At 32.3% G+C, this 14788-nt stretch overlaps 2 protein-coding genes across 3 annotated transcripts; one reads left to right on the forward strand and one right to left on the reverse strand.

The window, feature by feature from the left end:
• Nucleotides 1–4201: 4201 nt before the first annotated feature.
• LOC102581970 (isocitrate lyase) lies at nt 4202–6618 on the forward strand. Its single transcript, XM_006367215.2, has 3 exons — nt 4202–4327; nt 4552–6154; nt 6247–6618. The coding sequence occupies exons 1-3, from the start codon at nt 4298–4300 to the stop codon at nt 6339–6341; spliced, it is 1728 nt and encodes a 575-aa protein (XP_006367277.1). The 5' UTR covers nt 4202–4297; the 3' UTR covers nt 6342–6618.
• Nucleotides 6601–14243, reverse strand: LOC102581413 (syntaxin-132-like). 2 transcript variants are annotated; one of them, XM_006367214.2, is made up of 12 exons: nt 14066–14243; nt 12699–12812; nt 12496–12552; nt 11407–11455; nt 10956–11044; nt 10786–10859; nt 10597–10639; nt 10461–10521; nt 10313–10338; nt 10154–10231; nt 9481–9627; nt 6601–6921 (listed from the first exon to the last, which is right to left on the reverse strand). In XM_006367214.2, the coding sequence occupies exons 1-12, from the start codon at nt 14081–14083 to the stop codon at nt 6760–6762; spliced, it is 918 nt and encodes a 305-aa protein (XP_006367276.1). In that variant the 5' UTR covers nt 14084–14243; the 3' UTR covers nt 6601–6759. The 2 variants fall into 2 exon arrangements, with proteins under 2 accessions (XP_006367276.1, XP_006367275.1); XM_006367213.2 differs by lacking the exon at nt 6601–6921 and adding an exon at nt 8994–9377.
• Between the last annotated feature and the right edge of the window lie 545 nt (nt 14244–14788).

Below are 14788 nucleotides of genomic sequence, written 5' to 3' on the forward strand. Positions count from 1 at the left end.
TTCAAAAAATGGTGGGAGGTGGTAGCTTGAAAAATGGAGAAGAAGAGAAAATAAAATAAAAAATAGCTAAATTGAGACTTTCACACTCTATTGTTGAGTGTATCACACTCACTTTAACATGTCAGCAAAAAGTGTCAAAATGACACAACGGGACCCTACATGAGGTGTCTAAAATGAACATCATCCAGTTGAGGTGTCTAAGTGAAACTTAGTGCCAACTTTAAGGGGTCATCGATGAGTTTGGCCTATTCGAAAGTATATGTAAGGTTAGTATACATGGTGGTGATGTATGTCTAATGAAGTATAATTTAACTAATTTATTTCCGAACCCAATATTGGCCCATGTCCGGAATTCCTCTTAGTGGGCCCATCTAAAATGAACATCACTCATTTGACGTGTCTAAGTGAAACTTAATACCAACTTTAGGAGACCACAAATGGATTCGGCCTTAAAATTTTCAATCTGTTTTATTCCGCCCCGTTTTATTAGCTATGTCTTGCTCCACCTCGTTTAGTTTATATATTTAAGTTTATAATAGTGCTTTTCTTTTTCTCTTTAATTTCTACAACTCAAATTATGTTTGTGCTTGAGTTAATAAAGTGATTTTACCCTTTTAAAAATGTTTCTTGGCAAAATTTACCGTTCTTAACATTTGTTAAATTTAATGAGTTAGGTGTAAAAGAAAATTCTACAAATTAGTGGATGAAAGTAAGTTTCATAGGAAAAGAAATCACATTATAACTGAGAAACTAACGAAAGCACGCTGTTTTTGATAACTAATAAATGTACTTAATAGAGTATATAAAAAGAGGAAGAAGTACTCCGGGCGACTGAATCTGAATCTACGTCTGAATGATTACAGTATCGTCTCTAAATTTGAATATTGAATGATTAAGACTGATTATTTTTTAGCATCTAAATGGATATAATTCACAATTATATAAACATAATGAATATATAATTCAAATAAAATTATATTTGGGGATTTATTTAAAAATTAATTTAAATAAAATAAAATTATTATGTGATAAAAAATAATATTTTAAGTAAATAGTCTCAATTTGATAAAACATTTAAACAAAATTAATAATATTTTTGTGCATGTTTGTAAGTATTTAGTGCCTCTTATTATAATTTGATGTTAAGCTATCAATTTTATTCAGACGTGCACACATTCACAACATTTTCATTTAGGAAAATAAAAAAAGGAAAACATATATTTAAGCTTTTCTGGTGCAAGCAACAATTTGAACTAGTAAAACTGCCCACCAAGACTCCAAAGAGTAGAGTAATTGATGAGCCTAATGCTTATATATATATATATATATATATATATATATATATATATATTATTTTGCAAGAGTGAAAATAAATAAACGTAGGCCATGTCCCTCTAAAAGTCTAACACAAATATTATTAATTTGTTTGATATTATACTTTATTAATTACATATTTTAATTATATGTATATGAGTCAAAAAATATTCAATCCGACTAATGCAATTTAACAAAACTAAACCTTTGGAATTTTTGTAGTATAATTCTCTTAGCTTTTTGTTTAGTCCGTATAAAATTCTATCTTCATATGAACTCCAGAAAATATAGCAAATTCAGTATGTAATTCTGAATTTCAGTTTATTTGTTGCTTTACCATCCTACCTTGTCTTATTTATACTTTTTTTTAAAAATGTATTTTAACTCTCCTTATTCTGATTTGCCCGATTAAGTACTCCTTAGTCCACTCCTCTATGGCTCTGTCCTGCCCCACCTTATTAAACTCCTAAACTGCCCCTCCCTGCTTGTGTTCGTATCGCTGTGTTCCATTGCCATCCCTAGTTACTGATATTTATGTGAAAGAGATTGTTCAAAATACCCTACCAACTTGTGCATCGTCTCACAGACATATGAAGGAACATAATACAAATTATTAAAAAAATTACCTAAAAAAAGCACATAGAAAAATATAAGTTGTTTTATTGAATAAATAGTGCGTATTGAAAGAAAGGGAGAGTAAATTGTCATTGTTAAGGTCTTTACTACTAAGCTATGTGGTACTTTATATCCCACCTTCACTAGAGCTTTATTTGTGCATAAAGAATGAAATCACACTTGGCCTGTTTGGATTGACTTAAAAAAAAAAAATAGTTTTTGAGTTAAAAATAAAAAATCAAACTTAAATAATTTTTAAGTAAAAAAAAAAGGAAAACTTACTTTTGGTATTTTTAACTTATTTTAAGTCATTTTTTACCTTGTCAAACACTTTCAGAAGTCCAAAATTGGCTTAAAAGTAGGGTTGATTAACTTTTAAGCCAATTCAAACACTCTTTTAATGAATTAATCAATGAAAACGAATATACTTACTACTAATATAGTTGGATTCAAAATTTTGAATTTATACATTTTATTAGGGCTATTCAAAATCGAATTGAAATCGATAACTTTAACTAAAAAGAGTTACTGATTTATGAGTTATTAGTTTAGAGGTTTTGATAACAGTTTGATTTTTTTTTTGTTATTGAATTATCGGTTCTTAACGGGTTAACCGATAACCCAATAACAAATTAAATAATTATATTTATACTATTTTGTAAATAAAGTCCTTGACTTAGAGTTAAGTTTTCTACTTTTATTTCTGGTTGGCTCAAACTCTTGGTTATTCTTCAATGTAAGAGTGTTTGATTTTGAGCAAGATGCAATTAGTGAACTCATTTGCATGATTCATTTGGTTTGTCATCTTGTTTCTAAGTGATTTTCAATGATTTTTTTTTGTGTCAAATCTTAACGGTTAAACCGATAACGATGAATAACCGATAAGCCAATATCTTAATGACTCTATAACGATTTAGCATCTCTACAAATCGATAACTAATAAGTCAAACTGATAAACTTCAAAACCGATATAAACCGACCAATACGTAGCCCAACATTTTATAGTGAGTTGATTTCTCTTATGATCACTTAATTAATATTTTTTGTTCTAATTTATGTGGCAAGTTGAAATTTCGAGAGCCAACCGTTTTTTTTAATTAATTTTTTTTTGTCTGTTAAATATCTATAATTGTTAGTTTGTGTGATTTGTAGTACTTTTTACATAGTTTTGAAATATACAAATTTCATATAATAAAAATTAAAAGCTTACATGTTCGAATTTCATGATCAAAGTTCAAAAAATTTGAATCTTGAAATTTCGACCGTGTCTTATAAATTGAAAAGAAGATTTAATTATTATCTCATAAAGTCACATTCTTTTTTGAAGAAGATCAAAATCATGAAGAAATGTGACCTTTTGAGATTAAAAACTATTAGTCAAATGACCAGAAATCAAATTCCAAGAAAAAGCAACTTATTTAATGAGTTCTATTAGGATCGAAATAACCAATGTCATGTGGAAGCTAGCAAAACGAAACTTCAAAAGATAATGAGTAAGAAAACAAATGAGAAATATACCAAAACAGACACAAATATTGTACGTGGTTCGGTCATTCGACTTACATCCACAAGAGGAGATGAACAATTCATTATATAAAAGAGAGTACTCAACATCGAAAGAAATAACCTCACACAAATTCTCCCTATGCACAAAACTCTCAAAGCCCCAAGGACTATACATTGTAAATGTTGTCAACTTAGAAAAAATAAACTTCCATTTATAGAGTCATAAACATTTTTCCTAGAAAAAAAATGACTAGCCAAATATTCAATTATGGTAAAAAAATCAATCCAAATACCCAATAAGTTCTGAATAAATGATTATACATATTCAATCAATGCATTTTAACACAAAATCTTAACTGATGATCTACTAAGCTGCTAGGATTAGAAACAATCAAACTAATCCTGGATGTACTAAGCTAATAGGATTAGAAAAACCAATGAGAAAAGTGGCATGATACAAAGAACAACCATTTAAAAAAGGAAATTAAAAGTTGTTAAAATTAGAAAGAAATGAGGTCATCTAAATAAGGAAAAGGACAAACATAGTTGCAATATTTGTCATGGCTGGAAACCTCCATTGCCTCGATATCAACACCTTTTGGGCAATTGCTTCAGTTTTATCTTCATCAATCAAGATAAGTAAATACTGTAGATAAGGTCTAAATTATTTAGCAAAATGATGTGGAAATATTATTTTTTAATTTTTTTTTTCCTTATCCTTTACTTGGCATTTGGTATTAGTTTTAACAACTTTACTACTATAAATTGAGCCTCTTTGCCTCAACCATTTGCATAAACAATTCATCATTGCAATTGTATAGAAATATACACAAAAGAAAAAAAAAAATTAAAAGTTCTAGCCATGGCTGCATCTTTCTCAGTTCCTTCAATGGTAAGATCATCTCTTATCTCACTATCTTTACAACTTTTTTATACTTTAGACGGATTTAAATGGAGCAACATGATCTTTTAGTTGAAACATTTTTTATTTTCTTTCTTGCTTAGTATTCGATTCGTCCTGATTTATGTGTCACGTTTGAATTGTTAGTTATTCTGACTTATAGTACATACATTTCAAATATATTTGTTTGACTCTTGAAATTCGATCTGTGTCAGATTATGGAAGAAGAGAGGAGATTTGAAGCAGAGGCAGCAGAGGTGCAAGCATGGTGGAACACAGAGAGGTTCAGGCTAACCAAGAGGGCATATTCAGCTAGGGATGTGGTGGCACTAAGAGGAACTATGAGGCAAAGTTATGCATCAAATGAGTTAGCCCAGAAGCTGTGGAGGACACTCAAGACTCATCAAGCTAATGGGACAGCATCAAGGACTTTTGGTGCACTTGACCCTGTTCAAGTCACCATGATGGCTAAGCATTTGGATTCAATTTATGTCTCTGGTTGGCAGTGTTCTTCAACTCACACAAGTACTAATGAACCAGGGCCTGATCTTGCTGATTACCCTTATGATACTGTTCCTAACAAAGTGGAACATTTGTTTTTTGCTCAGCAGTATCATGATAGGAAGCAGAGAGAAGCAAGAATGAGCATGAGCAGAGAGGAGAGGGCAAGAACCCCTTTTATTGATTACTTGAAACCTATCATTGCTGATGGTGACACTGGATTTGGTGGTGCAACTGCTACTGTTAAGCTGTGTAAGCTTTTCGTGGAGCGCGGTGCTGCTGGTGTCCACATTGAGGATCAGTCCTCTGTTACTAAGAAATGTGGTCATATGGCTGGTAAAGTGCTTGTTGCTGTAAGTGAACATATTAACAGGCTTGTGGCTGCAAGATTGCAGTTTGATATCATGGGGACTGAAACGGTCCTCGTGGCTCGTACTGATGCGGTTGCAGCCACATTGATCCAAACCAATGTGGATACAAGGGATCACCAGTTCATTTTGGGCGTTTCCAACCCGAATCTCAAGGGCAAGGGTTTGGCTACTCTTTTGTCTGAAGCTATGGCTGCAGGCAAAACAGGGCCGGAACTTCAAGCCATTGAGGATAACTGGCTTGGAATGGCTGAACTCAAGACATTTTCTCAATGTGTCACTGATGCAATCAAGAAAATGAACCTCGCGGAGCACGAGAAGCAGAGGAGGTTGAACCAGTGGATGAATCATTCGAGCTATGAGAAATGTCTTTCGCACGAACAAGCTAGGGAGGTTGTTGAAAGACTTGGCCTTCCTAATCTCTTTTGGGACTGGGACTTGCCAAGAACCAGAGAAGGGTTCTACAGGTTTCAGGGTTCAGTAGAGGCTGCAATTGTTCGCGGATGGGCTTTCGCCGAATACTGTGATCTAGTCTGGATGGAGACATCAAGTCCTGATATGGTGGAATGCACAAAATTTTCTGAGGGAGTTAAGTCTCTAAGGCCTGAGCTGATGTTGGCTTACAATCTGTCTCCGTCATTCAATTGGGATGCATCAGGAATGAATGACAACCAAATGATGGATTTCATTCCAAGAATAGCCAAATTAGGCTATTGCTGGCAGTTCATTACTTTAGCTGGTTTCCATGCTGATGCACTCATCGTCGACACGTTTGCCAAGGATTTCGCCAAGAGGGGAATGTTGGCCTATGTGGAGAAAATACAAAGAGAGGAAAGGAGCCATGGTGTTGACACATTGGCTCATCAGAAATGGTCTGGTGCTAATTACTATGATAGAGTTCTAAGGACTGTCCAGGGAGGCATCACCTCTACTGCTGCTATGGGCAAAGGTATAAACATGATTTTTACATGTCAGTGCATAAAACTTAAACTTCAAACACGAATTATTAGTAACATTGTATTCGAAATATGGTGATTGCAGGTGTAACTGAGGAGCAATTTGAGGCAAAATGGACAAGGACTGGAACAACAAACTTAGGTGATGGAAGTGTGGTGATTGCAAAGGCAAGAATGTAAGAAAAACAACAACAAAAAGTGATTTCTTTTGGAGCATGAAGATGTGTGAAGCTTTGGAACTATCCCAATTTTTAAGTTGTGAACTTCAAGTACAATAAAGATGTTTTTTTAAGCTTTTTAAATAATTCTTCAGGGATTTGAATCATTTTGGGCATTATTTTGTCCCTCAAATTGCCTAGTAGTGTTATCATTTGTATCTTTATCTATATTTGGATTTCCAAGTTATGCTAAAGTTTCCAGTTGCTTATTAATGGATTTATTTGATGCTTTTCCAAAACTTATTATTCAATATAATAATAGTGGCAACTAATTACATTATTAAGATACAGAGGAAGATACAACTTCACAAGAAAAACAAAGATACATAGAAGAAAATTTGAAGGATTAACAACAAGTAATGTGTATTCTGAGTAACTGATTACTTCTTCCAAGGTTTAATCACAGATAGAACGATAATCCCCGCGATAATGAGAAGCAAAACTATGGCGATCATCATACATTTTCTTGATTTTTTCTGTAAGCTCTTTGCAGTTTGAAGTGCATCTGTACCCATATTAACGTGATCCACTGCATATCTCACCTGAAAATAAATCCAGAGGAATAAATTGTCTGATTTTTTGGGGAAATTTCATAAATTGTCACATAACTATAAGTTTTTCCTGTTAAAGTCATGCAACTAAATTTTAAAACTGAAGAGTCACAACTCACAATGCTATCATATTCATAGCCATGATTAAGTAAAATTGCATAACTTATAAATGAGTAAATGAGAAATCCTTTGAATGTGATAAAAAAATTATAAATAAGGAGATTAAATCTGATAGATTATATATTTCGAGTCAAACAAACTATTTATGCCCAAATAGCTTATGAACCTCCTTGAATTTCGTATAAAAGGATTGAGTATGTGCTAGTTATTCTCATCTCAATGGTCATGTACAAAGTTTGGTATACCAAATTCAAATATGTAACTTTTTGAACATAAATGATCGAGACGATGTCTTTTATTAAACAAAAAGTCAACTAAATATGAAGAATATTTAATAAAATTAATTGGTTATCACAAATTTCCATTCTGGTACTAGCTATTATTAAGGAAACATTATCACCAGAGGCTACAACTACTCTATTAGACACTACAATTTGTATTTACTTTCATTTAATTTCTTCTTAATAAAATTAGGGTAACTTACATAAATCCACTAATTTAGTATCGAAGTACCTTCCTTTCCTACACTTTCCATTATAATGAAACTTACCAGAATTTGTAATTTGTTTCAGATACACTGTATTCAAGTGAATTCGCATGCATTTGACTCTCTTGCTCGTCTCTTTCCAATCTCGTTAGCCACTCGACTCTTCATGTATTTGGTACCCCAAATACATGTATCTAATGTAATTGACTATCTCGCTCGTCTCTCTCCCTATTTAGTGCATCTCGTAGTAAAAATGCATGTGTCTAGATGTATCTAACTTGAAATTATTAATTAGTGAGACAATATATAATATTTTAAACTATAGGAAAAATTAGTAAATATAGTAGGAATGTTTATCTAATTAGATAGTTTTCCCATAAAATTAATTAGTCCCTACAAATCTCCATATTAGTGAAAATACTACCTATAAATAAGGAAGCATTTCTGGGTATATCTAATATATTATGCCATGGTCAATATCTATTTCACTTAAAGGTACTTGGTATTAATGTAATGCATACAATATATAGTATATCGATGCACATATACGCTAAATTTAAATCTGCATTAGGTAGTGTTAAATATACATATCTAATATACAGTATATCATGTTCAATATATATTTATATTAACCATTTATATCATGTTCATTATTGGGTACTGTTAAATGTACAAATCTTATAAGTAGTATTAGTATATTATGTACAATGCAAGATGAGAATGGAGGATTTTGAGATATAATACGACAATGATGAAGAATAGAGATACTTGGGATAAATTGTAGGCTGTGCCCAATTGGCCCATCGAGAAAGAGTAACCATTTAGGGTCGTTGACGAGAGAGAGTTGCTCGGATGGTAAACATGTCTTACTCTTAGGTTATGAGTTCGAATCATCAAAGGAGTACAACAACCTGTTTAATATCTAAACTTTGATAATTTAGGGTCATTTAAGAAACTGTAAACTAAGGAAAATCGTGTTTGATATAATACTTGTTATTTTGCCAATCGAGTAGACTTTGCTTGGTTAGCTAAAAATTTAAATTTTGAATCCAATCGAGTAGACCCCTAATATTTGTTACAAAAAGTCAAAAATAACTTCAATTTGTATTTATGGCCAAACACAACTTGATTTTCAAAAATCTTTTTTACTTTGAAAATAAGAATTACTTTTTTCTAATTTCACAATGATACATATCCAAACGTCCACTTATTTTATTTATTTGAAGGGAAAAAGATGGTAAAAAAAGACTTACACGCAACTTGGGACAGCTAATTAAAAAACAATAATAATATTTTCTTTAATTTTTTAAATTGAAAAAACAATATATAAGAGAACTTCATGAAAATAGGCAAAAAGATGGGGTAATTTTCAACATAGTATCAAAAAAGGGGGGAAATTCATATCAAGTTCCTCTTTAAGCTGTTTTTTATGACTTAAAAAGCCACAACTATGATATATACTAATTCACATAATCATGAACAATTAGCAGATCGTTAACACCAAAAGCTAGTTAACGAAGTGTGGCCTAGACGAAAAGGAATATAATCGACAAGGAAGCTATACACAGGCTAACACGACTCGTGTGAATCTATGCTTTTCTATCCCCCAGTAAACCAAAGGCAAACACATGCGTTGCATAGCTCGAAAACAAAACAGTTAAGCTCCCTTGTTACTCTTCCAAGGTTGAGATTTGAGAATGAAGGGGAGAACTATTATGCCTACTATAATTAAGAAAATTATAATGCCAATAAACATGCATTTTCGAGACTTCTTCTGTAGTTTCTTTGCGGTCTGAAGAGCAATAGCCCCTGATTGGACATAATCAATTGTATTTGTCACCTGAACAAAATTTCCATTGAGAAATTCGACACAGAGAAGTGGAGACCCTTTCGTTTTTAGGTAGGAATACGCTGAGGAAATAATAGGAGGGTTGAAAACAAACCTGTGTTTCGATATTATCTAACAAGTCTCCTTGAGCTTCAACCAGAACAGCCATATCTAGATAAATCTGATGCAGGTCAAGAAGTTTTCTCTCAATTTCCTTCACTGCATCGTGTCTTTCCTGAATTTCCTCTACGGTGCTTAAGACCTACAGTTTGAGCATATTACAGATGAAATAGGAAGGGAAAATGATAATGACATACTAATATAGCTTAAATTTCTAGAGGGGAAAGGTGAACCACACAACTTTTTAGAAAACACTCAAAAGTATAGAAAATCTATTCGGATTGCAGTCCTGCTTTATGCTTGCTGATGAGGTGACGAGATATTTAAAATAAGACTGGGATGTGCGCTCATATATAAAACTCATGTTTCCAAACTAATTATATCAAGATACGTGGAATTCAAGGAGTATGGACAAAGTTAGTACGTCAAAGGAATTCAAATGAGATCAGCTAGTACTGTTTCTGTTAGTTCAACATGAATATAATAATTAACGAACGTAGAAAGTAGAAACCATGCTTTCCCTACATTTTATATATACCTAGTGAAATAATATGTTGACAAGAAACAAGGAGAAAAGACACCAGAAGTGGATGCCACATAAATTAAGTCCCAAATTCAGAAACAGTCGAAAGAGAAAAAATACAGTAGAATGAAGTAGTAAGAGGTACCTGTCCACGTCCCATTCCTTGGATAGCGTTCTGGAAGATTTGTTCACTGTTTCCAGTTTCGATCAAGTTGTTGATTGTCTAACACGATCATTAGAATAAAGATAAGCAAAAAAACAAACTTATTGATCGGGATTATCAATTGCAAGACTTTGCACTCACCTCCTCATCTGGTCTAGTTCCAGTTACTGCTCAGTTGTGAGATAAAAACACGATAAAACCACATATTAGATCAACATATAGATATTCAAATATTGATAAGCACATATCTCAAGTTATATTTATGTTGGAAAAAGTTTGAGATCCAAACCTGTGATCACCCTTCGCTCTACAACCTCGCGATATTCGTTGTCTATCCTCTGTCTTAATGTCTGGAGGAACATAACTTATAAGCAATTTAATCGAACAAAAGACAGCACAAAGCAAATAACAAGACTTGTCTATACCTGAAATTCCGTCATAACATCTCTGAACTTCTTTGTCAAGGCACTGCAGAATGCAGATCAGCGATTAAAAAAAACAAAAAATATTTTTTTTAAAAAAGAACAAATACACTCATACAATTACGACTGTTCAAGCACAAGAAGTGGAAAATAACATCAAACAATATTGACAAACTATGTTTATTAATGTACTTGGTCATATTTGTCCTGGATCTGTCAACACTTGTGCCCTTTCCACATCCAGGCTTTTGTCGATTAGCCAAGTTCTAAAGAAAAGAAAACGATTATAGTGCTTTTAAGTGATGAAAATTGAACTCAAAAACTGTGTTACTGATCCAAATATAAAAGAATAGACAAATTACCTCTTTATTAGTTGCTTCTATTTTTGCTTTGACATTTCTTGCAATCTTCCCAACTTCATCTATATCTTTCTCCATCCGCTTCCTTATAGCTGGAAACAGTAAAAAATGTTTTCTTGAGAGCTTGTGGTAAGCAGGCTACAGATTACGAAAAAACAAACACTACACAGAGATAGACTAACTTATCAGTGTTGTTTCGTAGTAAAGGATCAAAGGCCAATTTTCTCTTCAGTTATAGACGAACTTATCTATGTTAATATTTCACAAGTGCATTATAGTAAATGGATTGAAAAAATAGTAGCCTACTTTTGAGTTTTGACTGAGAAACTTAACAATCTTAAGAGTTCTATTTCACAATATAATAGTAACTTAAAGGTAAAAGAGATGAGAACAATAAAAGTTTATAGTGAATCTGTTAGCTATACAAGACATAATGAAATAGCACTTATCCGACCTTTCATTGCTGATGCTTTAGTTACAGACTTTGTTTCCTCATTAGCATCCTGAAAGATAATTCCAATTAGTTAATAATCTCTGACCAGAGAAAGTAAAAAAAAAATGTTGATCAGATAGAAATGATTAAAGTGGCATGTGCAATTTATCGCTAAACTAAAGCATTTTATTTCAAAATGCAAAGTGTGTAATAAAGGCAAAAGTGAAAACTCATTATTCTCCAGTACTTGTGACAACAAATTCAACAATCTATAAAATGATTATTCTCAGATTGGCAGCCAAGAACATATTTTTCCATCCGGGAGGAGTGACTTGATTCGTTTTTTTTCATCTGTTCTCCTATAGTTGAACCCATTCTAAACTGTTTATTATACTATTCCGTTTCTTGAATGTCATATTCCTCAACATACAATCCAACAGAATCACAAGGTTAAAAGCAAGCAACCCAATTGTTCTAAAGTTCTCTACTAAAAGTTCCAATCTTTTGCAGAATGAAACCAAGTATACATCTTCTAACACTTCTTCTTAAGTAACAGACTTATTCAGTACATTGGGGAGGTGTTATTTTGATCATATATAAATCCGGAGAAAAACAAATACTGACTTAACTAAGACTCTTTGGCCTTCAACACTACAATTATTATCTTGATTTTCTTATGAAATATTGCCTAGTTAACTATTATCAACCAGCTATTTTCTCATATGGGCAACCAAGATTGTCTTTTGGGTCCAAAAGAACAAGCAACTAACTCGACTGTTTCGGCAAGTACCTACCACCTCCAAGGCAGAGGAGAAATCACCTATCATTTTTGACACTATTGGAATTTGAACCCTGATATGAAACCAACTATACTGTTATCAATTTCTTTTTAACCAAGAGACATCTATAGTACACTGGGGAGAAATAGTACTCATTTTTCAGGATTGATTTTACTGAAAATTTAAAGCATGTAAAAGCAGGAATGAAGCCAAGACATTATACTAGTTGCATATGCAATTTCTCAAAAGAAGAAAGTACAAATAGATCTAAATGGCTTCTGAACAGCAATTAAAACTAAAAGAAAAGGCAAAGAATTTGTATGAATGATACCTTAAGGGTCTTCAGGAAACCAGAAAGTTTATCAACCTGTTTCTCGATTTCTTGTATCTGCAAGATTTTGTACCATATGTCAGGAGCAAGGAGATGGGAGGATAAGCCTTTTGAAAAATTGGTACTTATAGTTTTATCTTTAGATGACAACTGCACTACTCTGATAATCTCAAAAACTAACTCAGGGGTCAGTGAAGCAATACCTGCTTGTTAAAGCTGTCAATTCCAGAATCTGACTGGCTCCTTGTAAATCGGTTTCCCATCTCGATATCAGATTCTTTGGAAGCATTATCTTTTCCAGCAATAAAACTTGAATCCTGAAACAAGAACAGAAATTACATGACAATAAACTTCAAGATCACATCATCCCCCTTGCGTGAAATCAAATAGTGATCAATGTATAACCTTCATTACAAGTGCTTGCAGTACAAGATAATGTGATATAGATAAAAATTATCATGAAAACAAAGAAACAAAATCCAATATTATTAATGAATCTCCAGTTAGCTTCGTTAAATTGCATCTAAGGATGTGACCTAGTGGTCAATGAAATGGGTTCAGAATCATGAGGTCTCAGTTTCAAATCTCAATCGGAGGTATAAATACGTGATTTCTTCTAACAGTCCAAACCTTGATGGATATAGATGGGCAGAGTTAGCGGTATGATGTTGGTGGGTGTAACAGGAACCCCGAGATGCATTCAAGTTGACCCGAACAACACAATAATCAAAGGAAAAAAAACTACGCTTCGTTAAATTACAAAAAAAAACAGCTAGCAGGAAACACAACAAAAAGCAAGTAAATAAATAGGATATGAAGGAGTAACCTTAATTCTAGTCCAAACTCTACCACCTAACAAAAGATTGGTATTACTTGTTAAATAACCAAGTATTCAGTTCAGGAGCGGAGCCAAGTAGTGCCGAGAGGTTCATTTTAACAGAAAATTACACTTTTTATACATGATTAAAACTAATTTTTTATGTATAAATAGTAGATGTTAAACCCTTTCGCTTCTTCGTGTGTTTACTTCCCTACATTTTGAACCCCTTAATGAAAATACTGACTCTCATTGATACATATGATACACCACAAGAACTTACATAAAAATCCAATATTTTCAAACTTCACAAGACTAGTATAAGCAAAACTTAACATACAAAATTAAACAAACGCAAGACTCATGTAATACAAAAACTAAAATTATGCATAGCTAAACTTAACCATTGTTTACACATGATTAAAATTATTTTTTATGTATACCTAGTATACGTAAAACCCCTTCACCTTCTTCGTGTATTTACTCACTCACATTTTAAACCCCTTAATGAAAATTCTGGGTCCCAGTTGACACAGCACAAGAACTTACATAAAAATTCAATCTTTACAAACTTCACCACACTAGTATAACCAAAACTTAACACACAAAATTCAATTGACAGCAAAATTAAACAAAAGCAAGACACATGTGATAGAAAAACTGAAATCTTGGAAGCAAAAACAACAAAAAGTTCACTCTTTTATTTCCCTGTAATCAAAACAACAAATAAAAGGGTGAAGAAAATAAACTAACCGCTAGAAGATCATTCATGTTTTCCAAAAATTAGTGAAAGAAAGAGTTGGGAAAATTGTTTATGGCCGTCTAAGAAGAATTAGTGCTTGTTGATGATGATCGAAAGAGAAAAAAACAAGAAAGCTAAACAACAGAGTGGCAATATTTTAGGAGTATTTTACTATTTTTTGTTTGTGGGGATTTTTCTCTGTGTATGTAAATTTTGTCTTTGTATGGGCCGGGTGACCGGCGTGACAATGGGAAGACGAGAATGACGAGAAAAAATAGAAACAAAATTACTAGTCATCGTCGTCTCAATTTATGTGATATTATTTCACGTTTTATAAAAAAGAAATATTTTTATAATTTATAATTTAAAATAATTTATAGACATTTATGTAATTATAAATTATAATAAATCAAATTATTATCAAATATAAATTTATTTATTTTTTTAGAATGGACTAAAAAAAAATCCATCACATAAAAGTGCTACCTATTTTAAATTTGGCTTTATATAACTATAAAAAAAACTTGTAACGAAAAGCGTTACGATCAACAAAATTGGGAAATATGATCAAAAGGAAATAAAATAATCAGTATGACACGATTTTGAAATAGATTTTTATTATTTTGCATGTATCTAGGTAAAAATTCCTTATTTTACCAGCAAATCTATAGTGGAACAAAATCTAAAATCAGCATTACGTTTAAGATATTTTTTGGAAAAAAATATTTTTGTAA

The sequence above is a fragment of the Solanum tuberosum genome, unplaced genomic scaffold, assembly GCF_000226075.1.
Source record: "Solanum tuberosum cultivar DM 1-3 516 R44 unplaced genomic scaffold, SolTub_3.0 scf00733, whole genome shotgun sequence".
NCBI classification, from domain to species: domain Eukaryota; kingdom Viridiplantae; phylum Streptophyta; class Magnoliopsida; order Solanales; family Solanaceae; genus Solanum; species Solanum tuberosum.